The following is a 20,909-nucleotide window of genomic DNA, read 5'->3' as shown; positions in this document are numbered from 1 at the left end:
TTTTTGTCATTCATAGACCCCCCCCCCCCCCCCCCCCCCCCCCCCCAAAAAAAAGGGATTAAATATTTGCCAGATGAATCAACAATGGAAATAAATGTTTGCTTAAGCCGTTTTTATTTTATTTTAATTCAATTCAATTCAATTCAATTCAATATTTATTTTATTTTAAAACATCAAAATAAAATAAAGTATTAAACCTATTTGGCCCCTAAACCTGAAACTCTAGATAAAAATTCATGTTTTTGTCTTTTAATTGTATAAACCTTCATAATTTATCATTGAAACATGTTAATGATATTTATATGACACAGTTATTGTGGGAAATCCATGAAGACTGCAACTAACAATTTTTAGTATAAATTATTTTCTCATTTGCTCTGTAAAATGTCAGTGATAGACACTTTTCATCTTCGGATACCTTGTTTTTTCCGACCAGCAGTCCAAAAAACCCCAAAGGTTTACACTTATTTTTTTCATTATCAGGCGGGAAAATCTATTTCAGCGGACTTTTCAAAGAAATTCCTTTTTTAGGAAACAACTAAAAAATCAAGACTGTGCTCACAAACTGCTAATACCAAACTAAAATGTGATTTCCATAAACATTTTGCATTAAAACTGTATCAATAAAGTGACGCAGTACCTCTGAAATGTCACAGTAAAAGCACAAGATGTCAATTTACTGCCATACAGAACAGAGAACCAGCAGATATTTGAGAAGCTGGAACCACTGATTTTTTTGAAAAGCAAAATCATTTCAGATTAAATTCTATTGATTGACTAATCAATTAGTTAACTAATCGGCTTTACAATCCATAGACTCTGATTTTGGCCTCGTCAATAGGTGATATTTATTGTGGCACTTTGCAAATCCATTTTGCTTTGCTGCTTTACCACCTGTGTGTGTCTGTGTGTGTGCGTGTGTGTGTGTGCCTACGTGTGTGTGTGTGTGCCTACGTGTGTGTGTGTGTGTGTGTGTGTGTGCGTGTGTGTGCGTGTGTGCGTGTGTGTGTGTGTGTGTGTGGTCATCAGTGGTGGTCCCAGGGGCAGATGGTGTAATGGTGTCTCACCACCAGCCTCCCCTCACACACACACCTTCCACCCCTTTTATCAAACTGCTCTGCCCCTGTCTCTGCACCGTTGGCTAATCTTATTTTAGCATCTCTCACTTTGTGTTTCATCTCTGACCTGACGGCTGTTCATCTCCTCGTCTCTCCGCCTCCTTTGTACGACCTCATATGCACGCCATCATCCACAGCACCTGGTATAGAGTCATACATATTACGACATTTGCTGTAATGCAGACCGAACCAGCGGCTGTATCATCATCAGCACTTCTGCTCTACCTCTTCAGCTTTTGTCTCGTTGCATGTACTTCATCTTTCTCACTCCATCCTTCCTGACTTCCTCCCTCCCTCCCTCCCTCCCCGCTCTCTGTCAGATAGATGTGTCTGTCGAGCACTCAGCCCCTGCACTCTGCAGCGTCTGGTATTGTGGGTAAATTACATCGCCTTTTTAAAAATAGAACAGGCAGCCACACTGCGGGCCATTTTTCTCCTGGGGAGGAGGAGGAGGTAGTGGAGGAGGTGGAGGAGGAGGAGGAGGAGGGGGCTGGTGGCCCAAGGCGCATTTCATGTTGAAAATAAGCTGTGAATTAAGACGGCAGAAGACCTGCAACATGGGTTCAAGCAGCCCTGTACCTCCTGTGAAATGGGAACATGTTGTTCTCATAGTCGTTTTGTACCGTAATCTCACTGCACTCTGTGTTTATATTTAGGCTGCTGCCACAATGATGCACGCTCCTGTAGAGACTCGTTTTTACATGTTATACAACACAACATCAACTTTATTCCCAGGTTATCAGATCAGATCACATGTATAAGTAACCCTTCACATTGAGCTGAGATCACTTTTTGTGTAGTTGCACTTTTACTTACTGCTGAGTATTTATATCAATATTTAAACAAGTATTTCAGTGCTAGGAAGATGGTCTTCTCATAAAACTAGGCTGTCTATTCAGCAAAAAGATGCAAATACTTTTGACATTGGTGCTGCATGACCAGAGCAAACAGAGAAAAAGGCTGTGGCTTTATCTCAAGGTCGAAAACCTACAACTACCAGAATACACTGCACCACACCGGACCAATAAACACTACCACTGGTGGATGACATAATGTGAGTTGGGTTCTGCTCATCCAAAAACAATATGGCGGGCAGCTGGTTAAAACCAATCTGGAATTACAGTTAAACTGTAAAATAGGTGAAAAATAGGCAACGCAGCAACAGAATCTTGGTTCATGTTTGATCAGCACTGCGTAACTTTACCACGACACCTCTGTTTTTTCAGCCTCCATTTTTACTAGACCAGAACCAATATGGTGCCCACTTCCTCTTCACAAATTCTCGTATTACAACCAAACAGGGCACTAAAATATGTTTCAGAAACATTTGAGTCGAGAAAGAGGGAATAGAGTAACAGAATCTTGGTTCATATTTGTTCAGCCCTGCTTAGCTTTACCGTTTGATCTCAGTTTTTACAACACAGGAAACAGTATGGTGCCCAGGAATACAATCTGTAGTTTGAGCAATGGCCCGAGAGCCAGCAAAATCCGCGAAACGTGTCATCCAGTGGATTTTCGCTGGCAAATGAGCAGGGAGGTCTGGGTGCTGTTAAGTTGGAGGGAAGTTTAGCGCAGTTATTTTACCCACATTGTTATGACACAAAGCTGGTTGAAATTTGAAATTAAAGTATATCTTTAAGGGTAAAAACCATAAATCGGCTCATAATCAGGGATGGGATGATATATGATTTTATCACAGATTACAATTAAAAAAAAAAAAAAACAACCCAGTAAGTTCACTTTGGTGAATTTCCATTATCGGGGTAATCATGAATATTTCATCCAGCAGCACCCAAAGAGACTGCTGGGCAAACAACAATAAAAGAGACTCAGGTTGCATATGCACCAGCCTCAAACAACGCAAAAGATCGTAATCAGATATTTCGTATCATAAGATATGATGCCATTTCAAATAGTTGAAAGGCCTGGCTTTTTGATATTGTTCGATTGTTTATTTTTTACTAAAAAAAAAGACATGTTCTACATGTGATGCAGTTAAGTTATATATTTCTTAAAGATGTAAGGTAAAGTGATTCCAGTATGTTTTAGTGCCATTTTAAGTTTAGTTTTTTAAGTTTATTTAAGTGTATGTAAGCATATTTTGATGATTATTGGGATAATATCTTGAATCACAGTTATTTTGGCCAGGATAATTCTTACATTAATTTTTCTTATTGGCCCGTACCTGCTCAGTATGCACTGCTGTGCACATATGCACTACATAGCACCATTGCCAAGGATAACTCAACTTTTTTTTTCCAGTTTACTAACAAAACAACTTGCATATCAGATCTGCATGACTACAACCAGAAGGCTTATCAGTCCTATCTTGTCCAATTCCACAGTCACAACTATTTTCCTCTGTTATATCTTAAGCGGGAAAAATATCAAGAATATCAAAGCAAATCCCTGGTACATGAGAGCCTCCTTGGCAAAAAGACTGATTCTGAAAATTGTTTTGCTTTGCTGTTTTGACAGAAAGCCACCTTTACTTTCAAGTTATACCTCTTGTATTGTTCCACCAGGACTCTCGTTCAATGTTCAAATCCTAAAAGGAATCAAAAATATATGTTTTTCCTCTTACCCGTAGTGCCATTTATCATCCAGATTGTTTTGGTGTGAGTTGCTGTTGGATATATCAGCTGTAGAGATGTCCGCCTGCTTTCTAATATAACAGAACTAGGTGGCACTCAGCTTGTGGTGCTCAAAATGCCAAAAAATAAATTCGAAAAACTCAACAGCAGAAATCATGACCCTGTTACTCAAGATAATCCACAGACCTTGTTGTGAGCAGTTTCATGTAGGAACTATTTTCTTTCTACCAGACTACACCTGCCAACTGCATCACCACACAGAAGGAAGAGTGCATCTACTGCTAGTTCACCTAGCACTGCTGAGCTAGCTAACGTTACAACTCAGCCGAGGAGGACGACGTTAATGTTTATGTCCTGCACTGTCATAAGCACACTCCTCTCATTCATGAGTAGATGCACGCTTCCTTCTGCACGGTGATCCTGTTGGTGTGTAGTTTGGTATACAAGAGAAGCATCTCCAACACTCTGCAACTCACACCAAAACAATTCAGATTGATAAATGGCACTACGGGTAACAGGGAAAATATCTTTTTTGATTTTGGGGTGAACTGTCCCTTTAAGCTGGAGTTAGCAGCTGGTTAGCTTAGCATAAAAACTGAAAGCAAAGTTTGCCTGCACAGTGGAAATTGTCTTACCTTCAACAACATTTTAGAAACGCTGTCAGGTTAATCTCAGCATGTTTGAAACTGACTCTTACTGTACTCGTGCAGGGAGTGCTTGATTTGTTGCACCAAAGCAAACCTTATAAATGCTTTGCACCAGTGTTGCACCCAATCAAGCCAAATACATAACACTGATTATGATGCATCTAAACGTGAAGCCCTAATGCACGCAGACAATTTGTAAACCCGCAGGATGCTGACATATCAATAACATGATCTAAACTTAGGTCATTGTTCCCTGGGCTGTCCATCAGTGTGCGTCAGGCAGCTGATGTCTTTTCTTCCATGCACACAGACCCTCTTCATCTCCTCCCCTCCCCTCCCCACACAGACACTGTGGCCGCTGCTGTGGAGTCTGAGTAGTAGCGTATTGATTCTGAGTCGTCTATCAGGGGAACGGGAGATTTAAATGGATACTATGACGGCCTCCTCTCCGGTTACCCTGAAGCCTTTACTCGGTCAACCGCTTCTCCCCCCTCCATCCCCCATCCTCCATCTCTCGTCACCCTGCAGCCTCTCGGTCTCATTTATATTCTGAAACATGCACATTTTAATCCTTGTCTTCATGGTCCTCTTCTTTTTATCATTTGTAGTCATTTGTAGTGAGGAGTACCCCTTTTCTAGCTCTAACATATTGTTTTTGTGGTTATTTTACAATCTAGAATATATGTCTGTAGTTTTTATCATTGTCTCTGACAGCTATGATTGCATTTTACTCCTGAACGTCATGTTAGAGGTTTTGAACATGTGAATAAAACAAGATTACATCTTGAGATGATCGCAGTGTTCTTGCAGGCAAATAATAAACAAGGGAGTTAGCGCATTTAGGGCTTTGAATACAAGGAGTAAGACCTTTAGATAAATTCTGAATGTAACAGGAAGCCATATTTGACCACTTGTGCTTTTGTAAATCCCAATTCTGTTTTTTGTGAATAGGAACATTTTCTGAATGAGTCTCTTGACCACGTGCTGGTTGGTTCAGATCTGCTAATAGTTTCGTATATGTCTTTGTGTCTCCAGTCAGTTGCAGAAGGCTTCAAAGAAGCAGTCCAGTACGTCCTTCCACAGCTGATGATGGTCCCAGTATACCACTGTATGCACTACTTTGAGCTACTGCAGGTACGTCCCGACACATGGACGCTTCTAATCAAAGAAAGATTTGTTTTCACTTTGGTTTCAGGTTTCTAAAGAGTTTATGGCATGTTTTTGTTTGTTTTTGGTTTCTTTTTTTTTTGCTGATCAATTTTGCTGATTGTATTATGTAACTTTTGTATAGCCGTTTTTCACAGCATACATTTTAAACTGTCAACTGCTGTGAGAAACTATTGACTTGTGTATTATGAAATATAGCAACACATCTGATGTGTGTGTTTTCTCCCATTTTTGCAGCAACTTCAGGAGCGCAGTCAAGACCAAGACGACAGAGAATGTCTGAAACAGGCGATCACAGCACTGCTTAACCTTCAGTGTAGCGTGGAGCGCATCTATGCCAAGCACCAGCCTCGCCGTAAACCTGGGTACGCCTACTCTCCTAGTCTTTATGATACTTAATATTCATTTGGTTATTCTGTCGACATCTTATTGACCAAATGGTAGAAATATGTTTATATTTGCTGTGTTTGTTTTACAAGATGTAAATTCTCAGTTCAACAGTTGCATGCTGCACACAACGAAGATGCAGTTGCAGGGGGCCCAGACTCGTTGCAAATAGTTGTTTAATGTTTGATTTATGCGTTGTGCTCTTCAGTTTTCTGACCCCAAGTTTCTCTTCCCCCTCACAGTGAGCCCATGTACCGCCTGTACAGCAGGCAGGTTCGTAGCAAACAACTCGCCATCAAACGCATGAACGAGATTCAGAAGAGCATCGACGGCTGGGAGGGAAAAGACATCGGTCAGTGCTGCAGCGAGTTCATCCTGGAGGGTCCGCTTTTACGAGCCGGCGCCAAGCACGAGAGACACAACTTCCTGTTTGACGGCCTGATGATAAGCTGCAAGGCCAATCAGAGCTCACGGCTGCCAGGTGCTGGCAGCGGGGCGGAGTACCGCCTGAAGGAGAAGTTTGTGCTGAGGAAGATTCGCATCGTGGATCGCGAGGACTCTGCAGAGCTGCGGCACGCCTTTGAACTGATAGGAAAAGATGAAAACTGTGCGGTTTTCTGTGCACGGACAGCAGAGGAGAAGGCGGCGTGGATGGCGGGGCTGGTGACTCTGCAGTACCGCTCCACTTTGGATCGCATGTTGGACACTGTGCTGCAGCACGAGGAGCAGGAGCATCCTCTAAGACTGCCCTCCCCGGAGGTTTACCGCTTTGCTGTGCAGGACTCTGAGGAGAATATAGTGTTTGAGGACAAAGTGCAGAGCAAAACGGGGATCCCCATCATTAAAGCCGGCACAGTGGTCAAGCTCATAGAGAGGCTCACCTACCACATGTATGCTGGTAAGCTCCCTGTGGAGAGACACTTTAAATATTTCGGTTCAACTTGGCTGACTCATGGGTTTATTTAGCAAAGATGTATTATGATGTTGATTGCCAGTTTGTTATCTAATCTTTTTCATCTGTTTGTAGATCCTAACTTTGTGCGCACGTTTCTAACCACATACCGATCATTCTGCAAACCACAAGAACTTCTCACCTTGCTGATAGACAGGTACGGTTCAACCAGAACATTTCTGTGGTTGTTAATTGTATTCATATCTGAGTCATAAGTATAATCTCTCTTCACTTGGAAAATTTATCTAGCAGTGATGCAGTCTTGATATCTTGAAATATATTATTTTTCTCAGGATTGAGATCCCTGAGCCAGAACCGACTGAGGAGGACCGACAGGCTCTCTGGAACGGGGACCAGCCAATGGCGGCCGAGCTCCAGAGATTCAGGAGGGAATACGTGCAGCCAGTCCAACTCAGGTATAACAGCCATCCAGTCACAGCTGAATCGGTCTATTAGTTTTCTGTAAGGGTCTCCAAAGACAAAGAGAAACAACTGAAAGAATGGCATAATATTGAATTTGTAAAGCTGGGGTAGGCAGAAATCTGTGTTGAATCAACGGCATACCCTGCACTGTAGCCTGACGTGCACCTCCCCAGAAATGTAACTATGGGTCGCAGCAATGCAGACTTCTGTCTGTTTTTATAAGCTGAAACCATTTCCCTCAGCGGAGACGAAGCTTTTAATTTCTTTAATTCCACAGATAAGAAACAAATAAAGACAATAAAGCCTCCACAAAAATAGCATTTTAAGTCTTGTGTGTGATTTATCCTGGCTTCATATGAACAGAGGAAATCTCCGCTCATTGCTACACTAATTTATACAATGTAAAATGCCATAGGCTTGTGCTATTAACGTTAGCATGTTGTATTTGTTTGGAAAACGTGTTTAGTATAAGACAATTGTTTTGTCAGTGAACCTTGTGAGTTGTAATGGAGCTGAATTTAGTAACATTACCTTTGTTAAATGTTGCTGTTGTCCCTGGCTTTATAGGAAGAGGAAAAGTCTGCTAACCGCTAAGCTAATTTATACAATGTAAAATGCCATAGGCTTGTGCTAAAAACATTAGCGTGTTGTATTTGTGGGGAAAATGTGTCCTGATAAAGACAAGTGTTTGTCTGTGAATGCTGCGAGTTATAGTGAAGCTGCTGAAGCCATGTTTATTGTGTGTTTTGAATCAACTAAACTTTACAGCACTTCACAGAAATTTGAAATGTGTTTGGAGGTGTAACTGTAGAGACACAGACACACCACCACACAAGTATAAATGCTCACAACGGCGTAGGCTCTGCATAGAGCTCACGCACAGGTATAAATCCCGCTTAAGCCCCTCCACCAGACAACCACGGGCAGATGCAAGCCCTTCAACACCAACTTAAATTGTCAGATGTTCTACGAATTATAAAATCAGACTCTTATTGGTCCATTAATTACGTACCTTTTAGATAATCATGTTTTTTGTTTAAAAATGAATTCCCTTGAGTTTCTAAACTTGTAGATGAAATGTAAAAAGTTGTCCCAACATCTTGAGCTGCCTTCTTTTATCTCCTGACAAGGCCTTTCAAAATGCCACAAAAGAGTTCGTGTCTCTTTGTCTGTTGTTGTTGTTGTTCTGCTCTGACACGCTCTCCTGTTAAGGCCAGAACGTTCTCAGTGAGCCACAGAATCACTTTTGTATCAGACTTTGTATCCTTATAAGGAGCAACAGAGTCAAGAGTACCATTAAAAACTGAGAGCTTCTCAGTATCAGAGCGCACCGCTGCTGTAGTTAAGAGCAGCTGCAATAAAATCCTTTAAACTTTAGTCATAGAGACACAAGTGGGCAGTCAGACATTGTGAGGTACAAGTCTAATGATCACACATGCAGTATGTACTCTGTATGTTGAGAAACATCAAGAGATGGCAGTAAGTCAGTCATGAGGTTTGTTAACATCTCTGTCTGCAACAATGAGAGTCCTTCAGTATTTGCATATATTGGACATTAGGACATTGTCTTGGAGTTTGGGTGGTCTATTGTTAAAAACACTGCCATGTGGTCAAACTGTTTACTTTAAAACCAGGATACTCAAAGTAAATGAAAATACCTCCTCAGGCACGACTTTGGTCCTTTAAAGCATAAAACCTTCCAGCTGTTTCTATTTTTAAGCTCCCACTCTTAAAAAAAAAAAAACTGACCAGGGTAAAAAATATACACTGGCCTCCAGCCAAAAACTGCTCAATTAAGGACTTTGCTTACTAATATCTCTGTTCTACCAACCTCTTTGTCAGGTACTGTGCTATTATTCAGATTCCTAGGTTGACGTATTTCTTGGTAGTCAAATGGTTGCAGAGCATGCCACGCAACTGCAACAGTTTGACCCTGGCCAGGCACCTGAGGCCTGTACTACGAAGCAGGATTTGGAGTTAGCGAGGTAACTTTAAGGTTAAATCTGGGTTTTCAGTACTACGAAGCTGGTTCTCTTTTAAGCAGCATAAATCACCTCAGTAACTCATGCTGAACAGCTAACCTACTCCGGAGCAAGTTAACTTCAGAGTATCGGTTCACAGCATGTCAACACCCCGACATCTGACCAATCAGATCAATGAAGAAAAAAGCATTTATGGACGAAAGTCCGGAGTCTCAGGTAAAAAAAAAAAAAAGGAGGTCATTTCATTGTTTTCAGGCTAATAAATACAATAAATACAACATAAAAGAGCAATAATCGAGACCAAAAACCCGCAGTACTCTCGCATGCCGCCATGACACTCATGACAGCATGAGTTTCCTCCTGAAGGTGGGCTCAGCCTCAAAGATCCAGGAAAACCCAGAGTTGACTGAACTAGTTGACAACCAGCTTTGTAGTACCGGTTATTCAGACGTTGACGAATGTTAGGCTTAGTCAAGCCAGATAACAAAGAGATAACCTGGATAAGTTGAACTGGCTTTGTAGTACAGGCCTACTTTTTTCTCTTCCCATGTTTACTGTCCGCCTCTGCACAATTGCTTTTCTAATAAAGGCAACACTGCCAAAAACATAATCTTTAAACAGTTGAGGTTAAACTGCAGTTTTAGCTGGGAGATGTGTTTGAGCAGAAACTTCAAATAAACAAAATAAACTCACAAAAGGAAAGGAAATACTCCCACACACATTTTCCTTAATAAGTAGACAAATACAACCATACACCAGTTCAAATTTCTCTCTTTGACCAAACTAAGACAATCCTAATTGCCTTGTTAACTCATCGTAAAACACACTTCATTTAAACTGAACAGAAACAAAATAAAACTGACCAAAACAATCTTAATTAACTTCAGTCCATTGTCTCAACAGTCATTCTCTCTGGTTTGGTCGAAATAAACCCTAAATTTAACGAGTGTGATGTTAAAACATGCTGATTTGCACGCTCTGTGTCTCTCAGCTGTCCACTGAGCAGCGGCTCTCATTCGTTCTTTGGAGAAAGTTTTAGTACCCTTACATCATGTCGCATTGTCAACCATGTCTTTGCTTCGCAGGGTTCTCAACGTTTTCCGTCAGTGGGTCGAGCATCATTTCTATGACTTCGAGAACGATCCGGAGCTGAGGAGTCGATTAGAGGAGTACATCACCAGCAAGATTCAGCTGCGAGGTCAGAACTGCACTCAGTTTATTCTCAGCTTCCCTAAAAATAGACATTCAGTTTTGAAATGTCAGTATTCAAGTTGTGTTGGAATCATTTCAAGGCATCTCGTCTGTTTGTTTGTTGAAGCGTACTTTGCAAGAAGCCAAATTTGGAGCATGAAAGATGATTTTGTCACAAAGTTTGTTCGTAAAAGAAAAAAATAAAATGATGAAGAAAATGTTTCACAATAAGAGGTCAGGCCCTGTCAGCACAATCCTACAGGATGGCCACATGTAAGGCTTTTTTTTTTTTTCCTTCGTTGTGGTTTTTGCTCAGATTAATTTTGTCAGATATTCGTAGTTAATGATTGATCTTTATCCAGAGTCATTAGAAGTGTATCTTTTTTTTATGAAGCAACCAATTGCAGCATTAATTCTGACCTCCATCTTTTCCAAATTGAGCCTCTGTGAACGTACGTGGCGCAAATCAGACTAAAGATGATTAAATCCTGTTTGTTTTTAGGTACTCTTTCATCTTTAAAACACGGTGACGTTTGGCTCGCAACTCGTGTTTGTGGACCAAAAAGCTTTCTTATACAACATACATTCTATAAACTGTGTTTCGTTTATAGGAAAGTCTATGAGAAAGTGGGTTGAGTCCATCAATAAGATCATTAGGAGGAAGCTCCAGACACAGTCAAACGGTGTCAGCCACAACATCACCTTCGAGAGCCCGCCCCCTCCCATCGAGTGGCACATCTGCAGAGCGGGACAGGTGGACTCGTTTGACCTCATGACCCTTCATCCCATAGAGATCGCCCGACAGCTGACTCTGCTCGAATCAGAGCTCTACAGGTCAGTCACTGTGACAGATCACTGTGTTTTTACAGATAAAGAAGATGAACTGATGGAGATGTTTTTATGACTCTTGCTAGAGTGAATCCATCACTGTAAATTGTTGTGTCCTTGCCTGATTGAAAAATAAAATCCCACTTCCTCCTCAGAGCTGTCCGGCCGTCCGAGCTGGTCGGCAGCGTCTGGACCAAAGAGGACAAAGAGAAGAACTCACCTAACCTGCTCCGCATGATCCGCCATACCACCAACCTCACACTGTGGTTCGAGAAGTGAGTCCAAGGATTCAGATATTTTTTCTCAAGAAGATACTGAATATGTTACAGCACATCGTGGAATGAAAACAAATAACTGTGTGTGTCGGTCGTTTTCAGGTGTATTGTTGAGACCATGAACCTGGAGGAGAGGGTGGCGGTGTTGTCACGGGTCATAGAGATTCTGCAGGTGTTCCAGGAGCTCAACAACTTTAACGGCGTGCTGGAGGTGGTCAGTGCCATCAACTCTGTCCCAGTCTACAGGCTCGACCACACCTTTGAGGTGAGTCAGACTTTAGAGCAATCAGAAGGAACTCTATGACTGGTTGAGTGTCTTCACCAGAGCAAAATAAATAAAATATATATTTTCACTTTATAGTAGCCTTTACTAAACTTTTAAACTCCAAAAGATGAACGAGAAAATTCCACCAATGACCAAAAGAGAAATCAGTTAATAGACACGAGGGTTAGGCTGTTTTTTAAACTGGTTTAATATCAATCCAAACACTGGACTGGACCAGTACACCAAATTTTACCACTTGACGTATCATCACAGCTCAAAGTCCACACTGAATCCATTAAATATGCACTTCTGTTAGGCCATTTCAACAAGCCACATAAATATCAGCTGTGTGCTGAAGATCAGACTGGAGGGAGTAGCCTACTTGTGGTCTTCCTACGTTTGTAACGTTACATTTTATACAGAAAACACACGCTGTATATCCTGATACTTACTGGAAATGACAAACAACAACAGCAAGTAGCCTAGCTTATTATTAGCGATGGTAACATACGGAGGCATCGTGTAGATGATTCCTCACTTCAACTTCATGAATCAACGATTGGCCCCAAACTGAGATGGTTCGGCGGTTTGGTGCGCGCTACACTGGACTGTCATGGTGAGGAGAGAGCTGAGCTGGAAGGCAAAGCTTTCGAATTTACTGGTCCATCTACGTCCCAACTCTCACCTATGGTCATGAGCTCTGGGTAGTGACTGAAAGAATGAGATCTTGGATACAAGCAGCCGAAATGAGTTTCCTTCGCGGGGTGTCTGGGCTCAGCCTTAGAGATAGGGTGAGGAGCTCGGACATCCGGAGGGAGCTCGGAGTAGAGCCGCTGCTTCTTCACGTTGAAAGGGGTCAGTTGAGGTGGTTCGAGCATCTGATCAGGATCCTCCTGGGCACCTCCCGTTAGAGGTGCTCTGGGCACGTCCCACTGGTACGAGGCCCCGGGGCAGACCCAGAACATGCTGGAGGGATTACATATCTCATCTGGCCTGGGAACACCTTGGGAAAGCGTTGCTGTGGAGAGGGACGTCTGGGGTGCTTTGCTCGGCCTGCTGCCCCTGCGACCCGGCCCCAGATAAGCGGATGACAGCAGATGGATGGAATCAGCCATTCCTCATCCATTGTGGCATTTTTAAAGTGAGCAACAGAAATAAACAGAAACGGGGCATCTGGAAAAAGTTCAGCTCTAAACGGCACATTGGTCGATCATGGTTAGTTTGGATACATCTTTCACATCATTTGTCAGCTTCATATCTAACATGTTGCCATATTTGGGCAATTTAAGTTTCCTGGAGTGGCTAACTCTGCGATGTCTCCACTCAGCACCCCAAAAAAACCACATGAATCTTAAAGTAAACAAACACAATGTGCGCCGCTCTTTCCAAACCATTCCTACTAAGGTTTAATCTCCTCATGTTGCCGGGCTCCGCTCACAGCTTATCAGACACAAATGTCTCCCTTAGTTTGTTTAAAAAAACTCTTATTATAGTAATCACATTGTCATATCACTTATTAATAATCCAATACAAGTTGGATTCAGGGCAGTGACGCCGTCAGCACAGGTTGCTGATGTAGGCTACTTTTTAATTTGCCAGAGCCTGTTCGCAATTACAATTGCCCGCTCAGCCAGTTTGTATGAAATTAAACTGGTTTTGAGCTCGTAGACTGGACCGGCAAATCTGGAAATCTACCGCTTAGTGTAAGCAGGTTAACATGTTGACATTTAGCATGCTAATATACTCTCATTTCCAGAGTCAGCTGTGCATTTATTTAAATTAGATTTTGAACAGTTTAACAATCAATTTATTTTCATTAAAACTGGGCAGTTTGATGTATGTGGTTTTACAGAGTCTGAGTCGTTATAAATAACTTTAAATGTAACGAAAACACCTTAATTTTTTTGTGAAATTTTAGTTTTTAGTTTTGCAAGTCTTATATGATAGTTTGTATCCAGCTGCTGAATGATGTGTTTATGTTTGTTACTACATATTTAAAAAAAGAAACATGAACATGAACCAAAAAACCTGCCTCAGCGATTGGCCATTGAGAAACATCAGATGTTTGTTGTTTTGACGTGCATTTTCGTCTAATACTGAACTGATGTTCACGACGTAATTTATGAGATTTTACTCCCCCTGCACCTTCAGGCAATACCAGAGAGGAAGAAGAAAATCCTGGAAGAGGCTGTGGAGCTGAGCCAGGACCACTTTAAGAAATACTTGGCTAAACTCAAGTCAATAAACCCGCCCTGTGTGCCTTTCTTTGGTAAGTCTCCTGCAGTGTTAATACGGAGCCACAACATGTAAAGTATGAAACAACCTGAGACACAATAATATGTATATGTAACTTTGATTTTTAGTTTTAGTTTGAAACTATGTTTTTCTCTTGACCACCATCATCTTCATCCTCAGGTATCTATTTAACCAACATCCTGAAGACGGAGGAAGGCAACCCAGACTTCCTCAAACGCCACGGCAAGGAGCTGATCAACTTCAGCAAGAGGAGGAAAGTGGCTGAAATCACAGGAGAGATCCAGCAGTATCAGAACCAGCCCTACTGTCTGAAGGTGGAGCACGAAATCAGGGTGAGCGCTCGTTCTTCAATCTATTTTTCTCGTTTGTCTTTCAACATGTTTCATAAATCCTGAACCTAAATTCTTTTTTTCTGTTGCACAGAGGTTTTTCGAGAACCTGAACCCGATGGGAAACAGGACTGAGACGGAGTTTGCCGACTACCTGTTCAAAATGTCTCTGGATATTGAGCCGCGGAACTGCAGGCAGGCTCCCCGATTTGTAAGTGTCCAGACTGGGGGGTTTCAGTTGAAGTGAAGTTCTTGTTGCAGCAATGGTCGACAGAGTGAGTGATGAAGTTACATCATTGACCGGTAGGGTTGGTGTTTCCCCACTGGTGTTTCAGCTGAAAACATTTTTGCCACCAGTGAAAATAAAGTCACGAAAGGAAACAAAACATTTCACAATCAAACGTATGAACATGGAAAGCCGATAAGGTCATTATTAAGGCCCTGACACACCAAGCAGACCATCGGCCATTGGTCAATGTTGGGTTGTCTGTGAGCGTTCGTTCGTCGTCCTAGTTTTTGCCAATTGAGCTTAACAGCTTAGCAGCAGCAGTTTAGCTTAGTGGACAACGAGAAATGGAAGTGATGAAAGCAATAGTTGGCCTTCATTGCCACTTGTTCTTTAATGTCTGTTCAGTGTGTCTGGGCCTTCAGGTGTAACAGTTTAAAAAATGTTCAGCCTTCAGTACCTTCAGTAGAACTCCTCTAAGTGAAATCTTTAAAATGAACTTGTGTTTTCAGCAGTTTTGACAGTTTTTTCTTTACCCCCAAACACTTTTTTTTTTCACATCAAGCCACGCAGATTGTTTTGTTTTGCTTTTTCCTCAACCCGCCCTGAGATTTTTGCCACATGATGGTGGAATTTGGTGCTCAGGAATTCAAAACATTAGGTACACTATCTCTTTCCAGAGACAGTATCCCATTTATCTAAATAATCCACACATCTCACTGAGATCAGTTTTCATGGGGAGTGTTTCTTTGGTATTTCAGTAGTAGTTCCAAGGGACAATTTGGGAAACGGAAAATATTTTAAACCAAGTTTCTCCTCACTTCTTGTGGACGGAGATGCAGATAAATCCAAAAACAGAATTTCATCTGGGCAAAAAGGGTGTTTCTACAGGAACCTCTTCAGTAATTCAGCACGACCAGACAAACGGGAATATTTTTTAAATCTTGCCCTGCTGCAGTGTCGACCATTTGCCCCAAAATTCCTCAAGCCATTATTCGAGTTAAAACATTTTCCTTTAAAGTAAAGACACATCTGCATGCCATAAGTTTCAGTGAGCGCTTGGTTCTTTCTCAGAGACAGTGAGACAATAAAGTTCTCACTGTTGAATCTCTGTTTCGTCTCCTGCAGCCCAGGAAGACCATGTACACTCTGAAATCCCCGGGGATCCGGCCTGTGCGAACGTCTACCTCTGGCACCCTGAAGGGCCACCCCGTCCCCCTGGAGAGGGAGCCCCCGCATAAGATCACCTTCCGGAGCATTGCCGAGACCGAGCCAGAGACGCCGGCGTCAGCCTCAGTGCCCACTTCCCCGAACACGCCGACTCCTCCACAGTCGGCCTCCTCCGACCTCAGCTCAGTCTTCATGGAGCCCGACCTCAGCAGCTCCTATGGCGGTGAGTCCAGCCGACGCTCGGGAAAGTTTTAGTGAAAGGGAAAGTTTACCAATATCTCTGTGGAAGTCAGTAAATATCTAAATTTATTTTTTGCTTTCACTTTTAAAGATAGATTGCATTACATAACTTTGAGCTGCAGTGGGCTGCACATCAGTGAAGCTGTTTGACCCACTGACATTTCAATGAGGCTATTTTTGTTATTGCAAAAAATAAACTTTAGCTCGAAAGATCTGGGGTCAGTGTAGAAGTGGAGGAGTTTGAAAATGAAAAATAAAGATTGGGTTTTAAACACGGTGAGAGCATGCACCTTCCTCTCTTATGAAATCAATCATCTTCTCCCTCTTTAAATTTTACAGGTAGCAACTCCATATTTGCTCCTGTTCTTCTGCCGCCTTCAAGTGAGTGTGGGCTTTCCTGTTTTTCATCAAGTGGTTTTTACCTGATTGTTTTCTGCCTGACTTTCATTTGAATCGTTCTTATGGCACTTTGTGATTGGTGTTTTGTGATTGTGAGCAGGGTCAATTCTTAATCTTTATCCATACTGTGTTTTTTAACTCCATGAGTGGCTTTTTCTTTTTCTCAGAGTTCCAGTCCGTGTCTTGTGGCAGCCTCCACCAGCTCGGGGAGGAGCTGCTCAAGCCGCCTCCTCTGCCGCCAAGACGGAAAGACGCAATGTCTGAAGCCAAAGTAAGAGCAGGGAATCATTGTTCATCAAATATACTCTTAAATTCACAACACTTAAACTCAGTTTGAGAAGGCTGAACATATTTTATGTTAATTGCAACTTACTGCCGCTCGTCCAAATTGAAAACAATGAATTTGAGGGCGGAAAAATACACGGCATGTGTACGATTCCCAAGCAACCACCAAGACGCATTGTGATCCGATCACTCAAACTAGTTGCTGAAGTGGTCCTGGACGCATTTGACTGCATATCCTTTTTTAGCGTCAACACTAATGTGTCCTCATGTGTCCTTGACAAGTATGATGTCATCGGTGCAAGATGTGGTGGTTGTTTTGGTGACAGTACGCTAACACTCTTACACATTATATGCCCTATATAACACATTTTTCGACAAGTTGGGCAAAGTGTTGAGTGGTCATCCATCGTTTTGCCCTATTGAAACAGACTTGTTGAATTCTGTTAGCTGAAGACGCATGATAGACACAGGTGTGAACGGCGATGTGTCATAACTGTCCGCTTGTGTTCGGATCACCAAAACCCATGTTAATAGCAGTTGTAAACAGCTTCTACATCCTAACCTGCGCTCTGCTTATCTCTGTTCTGATCTCTATGTTTTCTCTGTGTCTTAGCTGTCCATGTCCGACAGCCCCCCAGCCATCCCTCCCCGGCTGCCCCCTCCTCTGCCCAGGAACCAGCCTCGACCACCGGTCTACAACGGTCCCCCCATGGACGGCCCCCTGCCCAGCCCTCCTCCTCCGCCGCCCCGTGACCCTCTGCCCGACACGCCTCCGCCTGTGCCCCAGCGGCCCCCGGAGATCTTCATCAACTACCCTGTCAACATGCAGCCTTCCCCCGTGGGCCGATACCACTGGGACTTTGGGAGCTCCCCCAGCTCCCCCAACACCCCGCCCAGTACGCCGTCGCCCCGCATCCCCAGGCGGAGCTGCCAGCTCAGCGCCAGCCAGAACAGCCTCTACCCTCTCCCTGTTCCCAATACCGCCCCACCTGTCCCCCCACGCCACAACTCCAGCCCACAACTCCCCAAACTCCCACCAAAGACATACAAAAGGGAGCTGCTGCAGCCGCCGCTACAAGGCCTCTCATTGGTGGAGAACACCGACAGCAGCCAGTGAGTCTGCGTTATTTCGGTTTTTTAAAAACACCTAGAGGTGATCTTGAAATGCAAACTTCAAACTGTCTCCTGCAAACTACGACACAGTGGACTCAAAGCTACTGATCAGAAAAAAATAACACTGCTCCACACTCTCTTAACTCCACCCACCCGCCCTCTGCATTGACCAATCACTACCCCCCGCTGTGCCTCTCAGGGGATCAGTAGCTCCGCCTTCATCACAAACCCTCTGTGCCAATGAGAAACCTTCACCGGTGTGCCAGCTAATAAAACAACAAGGAGTGTTTGTGTCTGTTTGTTCTGAGCGGAGCGGGATGGTCTGCTCCTGACAAAAGTTCTCACCCCTCCCACTCTTAATGTACACTTACCCCACACCCCACTCCTCCGTTAGGATGGGGCCAATGTGGGGGGGCCTTGGACTTTGTAGCCTCAAATGTCATGCTTTGTTTCTTTGGGCATTGACATCATCTGGAGTCCTGCTGCAGCTCACAGATTTTTAAAACCTCTCTCCTCTTCAACGATCCACTTAGACGTAGCTCTTGGACAGTGGCTGTGAGCAGCAGACATTTCCATTGACTCGTTTTTCCTACGAACTGAGAAACAAACAGTTGCCAAAGTCTTATTTTATGCAGGGGGATAAGGGATTTCTTTTCTTTTTTTTTTTTTTTAAAAACAGATGTGACATTAAAAGAAACGCATAAAGGCGGCGACACTGAATCCCCCACCTTGTATCTCAACTGTACACTGTGACTGTAAAAGACGTGAGTCAAACTGTCTGACTGTTTTTTGTATCCGAAGACAGGCCTCTCTGCAGCCACAAAATGTTGCCTTTAAAAATCCAACAGCGGTGACCTCTGACCCCAGGCTCCAGTCCTCTCGGCCCGGATGGGACAGCGAGAGCCGAGAACACTCCATTTGCACATCGAGTTTGGGCAAAGTCAGCAGGTTTCGATTAGAAAACCTCCCTCAGCGGCGTGCGACAGAGGGAGGTCTGCCACGATTTATCAAACAGCACCAATCCAGGACAAAGACGAGCAGAGAGTCATTCTCTCTCCAACTCTTCGAAAGCTGATGTCTTAACCGATCCCCTTACAGACGTGCGCTGCTGTCTTGACACTGTGCTCTTCTCCAAAAGCCCCCCATTGACCAACTCTTCTTCATTGGTATTAAAACTCAGCACTGGAAGCACGCAGCCTCCCACCAGAGCTGGGTCAGCTCCCCCCAGTGGCTGCTCGAAATACCTAAAGAACCCATGAAAAAGAGGAACTTTTTAACTTCTTCTTTCTGTCTCTCTTTCTTTTTTTCTGCTTGAAAACATTTTTGTTTCACTTTGGAAAGACTGAAATAATCCATGCATCATGCTCAGATGTGCCTTTTATTTTGTTTTCTACTTTACAGAAATAAGCAAAATGGTGTCTAAAATGCTAAAAAATAAAGTTGCCTATGTAATGTTTAGAACAAAGCTATACACTATGAAATTGTACATGTTTGTGGATACTGTGTATAACATGTATACACTAACTAAATAATTTGTATAAAGTGACAAGTTTTTTTTTCTTTTCCCTGTTGTATTGTACCCTCATCCGCATCTGTTCAGTCGAATATTGCCTAATAATCCAATGCTGCTACAGTCGGATAAAAAAAACAAACTAAAAAAACAAAACCAGAAAAAAAACAGGTCACTGTCACTAACTTACTTACAGACAATCTCCAGTTGAAACACTGGGAGTATTAACTGAGGAAAGCCATTTTTTTCTTCCCTGCCCCGTAGCTGTTTTAAAGCAATGAAAAAAGAATACACAGTTCAATATGCCAAGCACTTAGATGTGTGCTTCACTTTGTACATCCTACTAATTGCCTTTTCTCCTTTTCAAAGATTTTTTAATGCTAACACTCATTAAACAGAGGTTGGAGTTGTATTAAAGTTGCAGTTGAATATACACACACATATATTCGGTTGCAAGTATTTGAGCATAGTGAAGAATTGGACTTTTTTTTTTTTTTTCTTCTGAGAAACACACTTTGTGCACTTTAGGCTGTACTGTTGAAGAGCCACAGTTGTTATAGGTCATGTTTGTAAAATGCAGTGGTCCTATGCAACTGTTCAAACTCACTTTCTACGTGGATCAGGGCAGAAAAACACGAGTCTACCACCTCACTTTGATCCCCATGATGTGTATAAAAGACAAACACCTGAGGATGTCCGACACCACGAGCTGGATTGCAGCGAAATTTAAGAAAAATCACTCGTGCCCTTTTTCTTCTTCCTCACCCTCGCGCTGTGTTTTGTGCACATGATGACGGATGATTAAACTTCTGATCAAACTAAGAGAGAAAAGAGGAGTTTTGGAGGATTTTTAATCGACAGCTTAAGTCAATTCACTTTACTGTCTTCACTCATGTTCTGTCCATTTCCTCGAGTTTCCCGAGCCAGTATTGGTGGGGTTGATTTAGCCAAATTTTTGTTCTCTGTTGGTTTGATTTGTGTGTTTTTTTTAAATCCCAGCCCCAACAGAATAACAGATTGGTTTTCCTCCGGTGGCACTGTAACAGCTTGATTCAGCAGTCGGTTTATTTGATGGTATGTGGCCTTTTAACTGCTTTGTATTAATGGTCTTGATGAGATTAATAAATCACCCAGTCTTATTTTGTACTGAACTACTCATTTCTCTCCTCTTTTTTTACTTTTTTGCACAAGATTTTGGTGTTGGTAAGGGACTGTTATTTATGATAGGGGCATGTTAAATGATTTTTAAGCATTGGGGACGGACCTGTGTGTTTTATTGTGACTTGGGGCTTAAATGGTTGTATTCTGTGTTTGTTTTCAATACTCTCTGAACCTCCAAAACCACCCAGTGTAATTTAAAGACATGTTCTCTTTTCAAAATGCCAAAATTGCACCATTTAACTTGAACAAAACCTGTAAAAACAGAAGATATTGTTGGATTTTCAAATTTTCCTACAGTCCTGGTACACGTCATGCGACAAAAAAATAGTGATATTTCATCAAAATTTCTTTATTCTGCATGTTTCATTTAAAATTTCAAACTAAAACCTCA

General features: G+C 42.5%; 1 protein-coding gene across 2 annotated transcripts in view; it reads left to right on the top strand.

The window, feature by feature from the left end:
- Positions 1–19,396, top strand: part of sos2 (son of sevenless homolog 2 (Drosophila)) — a 51,777-nt gene extending 32,381 nt beyond the window's left edge. The window contains exons 8-23 of one of the 2 annotated variants that reach the window (XM_050061489.1): positions 5,395–5,493; positions 5,764–5,891; positions 6,156–6,811; positions 6,941–7,022; positions 7,159–7,281; positions 10,356–10,468; positions 11,073–11,295; positions 11,445–11,564; positions 11,667–11,829; positions 13,981–14,098; positions 14,245–14,417; positions 14,509–14,625; positions 15,769–16,033; positions 16,390–16,431; positions 16,617–16,720; positions 17,348–19,396. In XM_050061489.1, coding sequence (XP_049917446.1) covers positions 5,395–5,493; positions 5,764–5,891; positions 6,156–6,811; positions 6,941–7,022; positions 7,159–7,281; positions 10,356–10,468; positions 11,073–11,295; positions 11,445–11,564; positions 11,667–11,829; positions 13,981–14,098; positions 14,245–14,417; positions 14,509–14,625; positions 15,769–16,033; positions 16,390–16,431; positions 16,617–16,720; positions 17,348–17,851 — 3,030 coding nt within the window. In that variant the 3' untranslated portion in view covers positions 17,852–19,396. The remainder of the gene's footprint in view (positions 1–5,394; positions 5,494–5,763; positions 5,892–6,155; positions 6,812–6,940; positions 7,023–7,158; positions 7,282–10,355; positions 10,469–11,072; positions 11,296–11,444; positions 11,565–11,666; positions 11,830–13,980; positions 14,099–14,244; positions 14,418–14,508; positions 14,626–15,768; positions 16,034–16,389; positions 16,432–16,616; positions 16,721–17,347) is intronic. The other variant, XM_050061491.1, reaches the window with a different exon arrangement.
- The last annotated feature ends 1,513 nt before the right edge of the window (positions 19,397–20,909 follow it).

The sequence above is a fragment of the Epinephelus moara genome, chromosome 14 (genome assembly GCF_006386435.1).
Source record: "Epinephelus moara isolate mb chromosome 14, YSFRI_EMoa_1.0, whole genome shotgun sequence".
Lineage (NCBI taxonomy): Eukaryota > Metazoa > Chordata > Actinopteri > Perciformes > Serranidae > Epinephelus > Epinephelus moara.
Note: the sequence above shows the minus strand (reverse complement) of the source record. Positions and strands in the feature narration are given on the sequence as shown.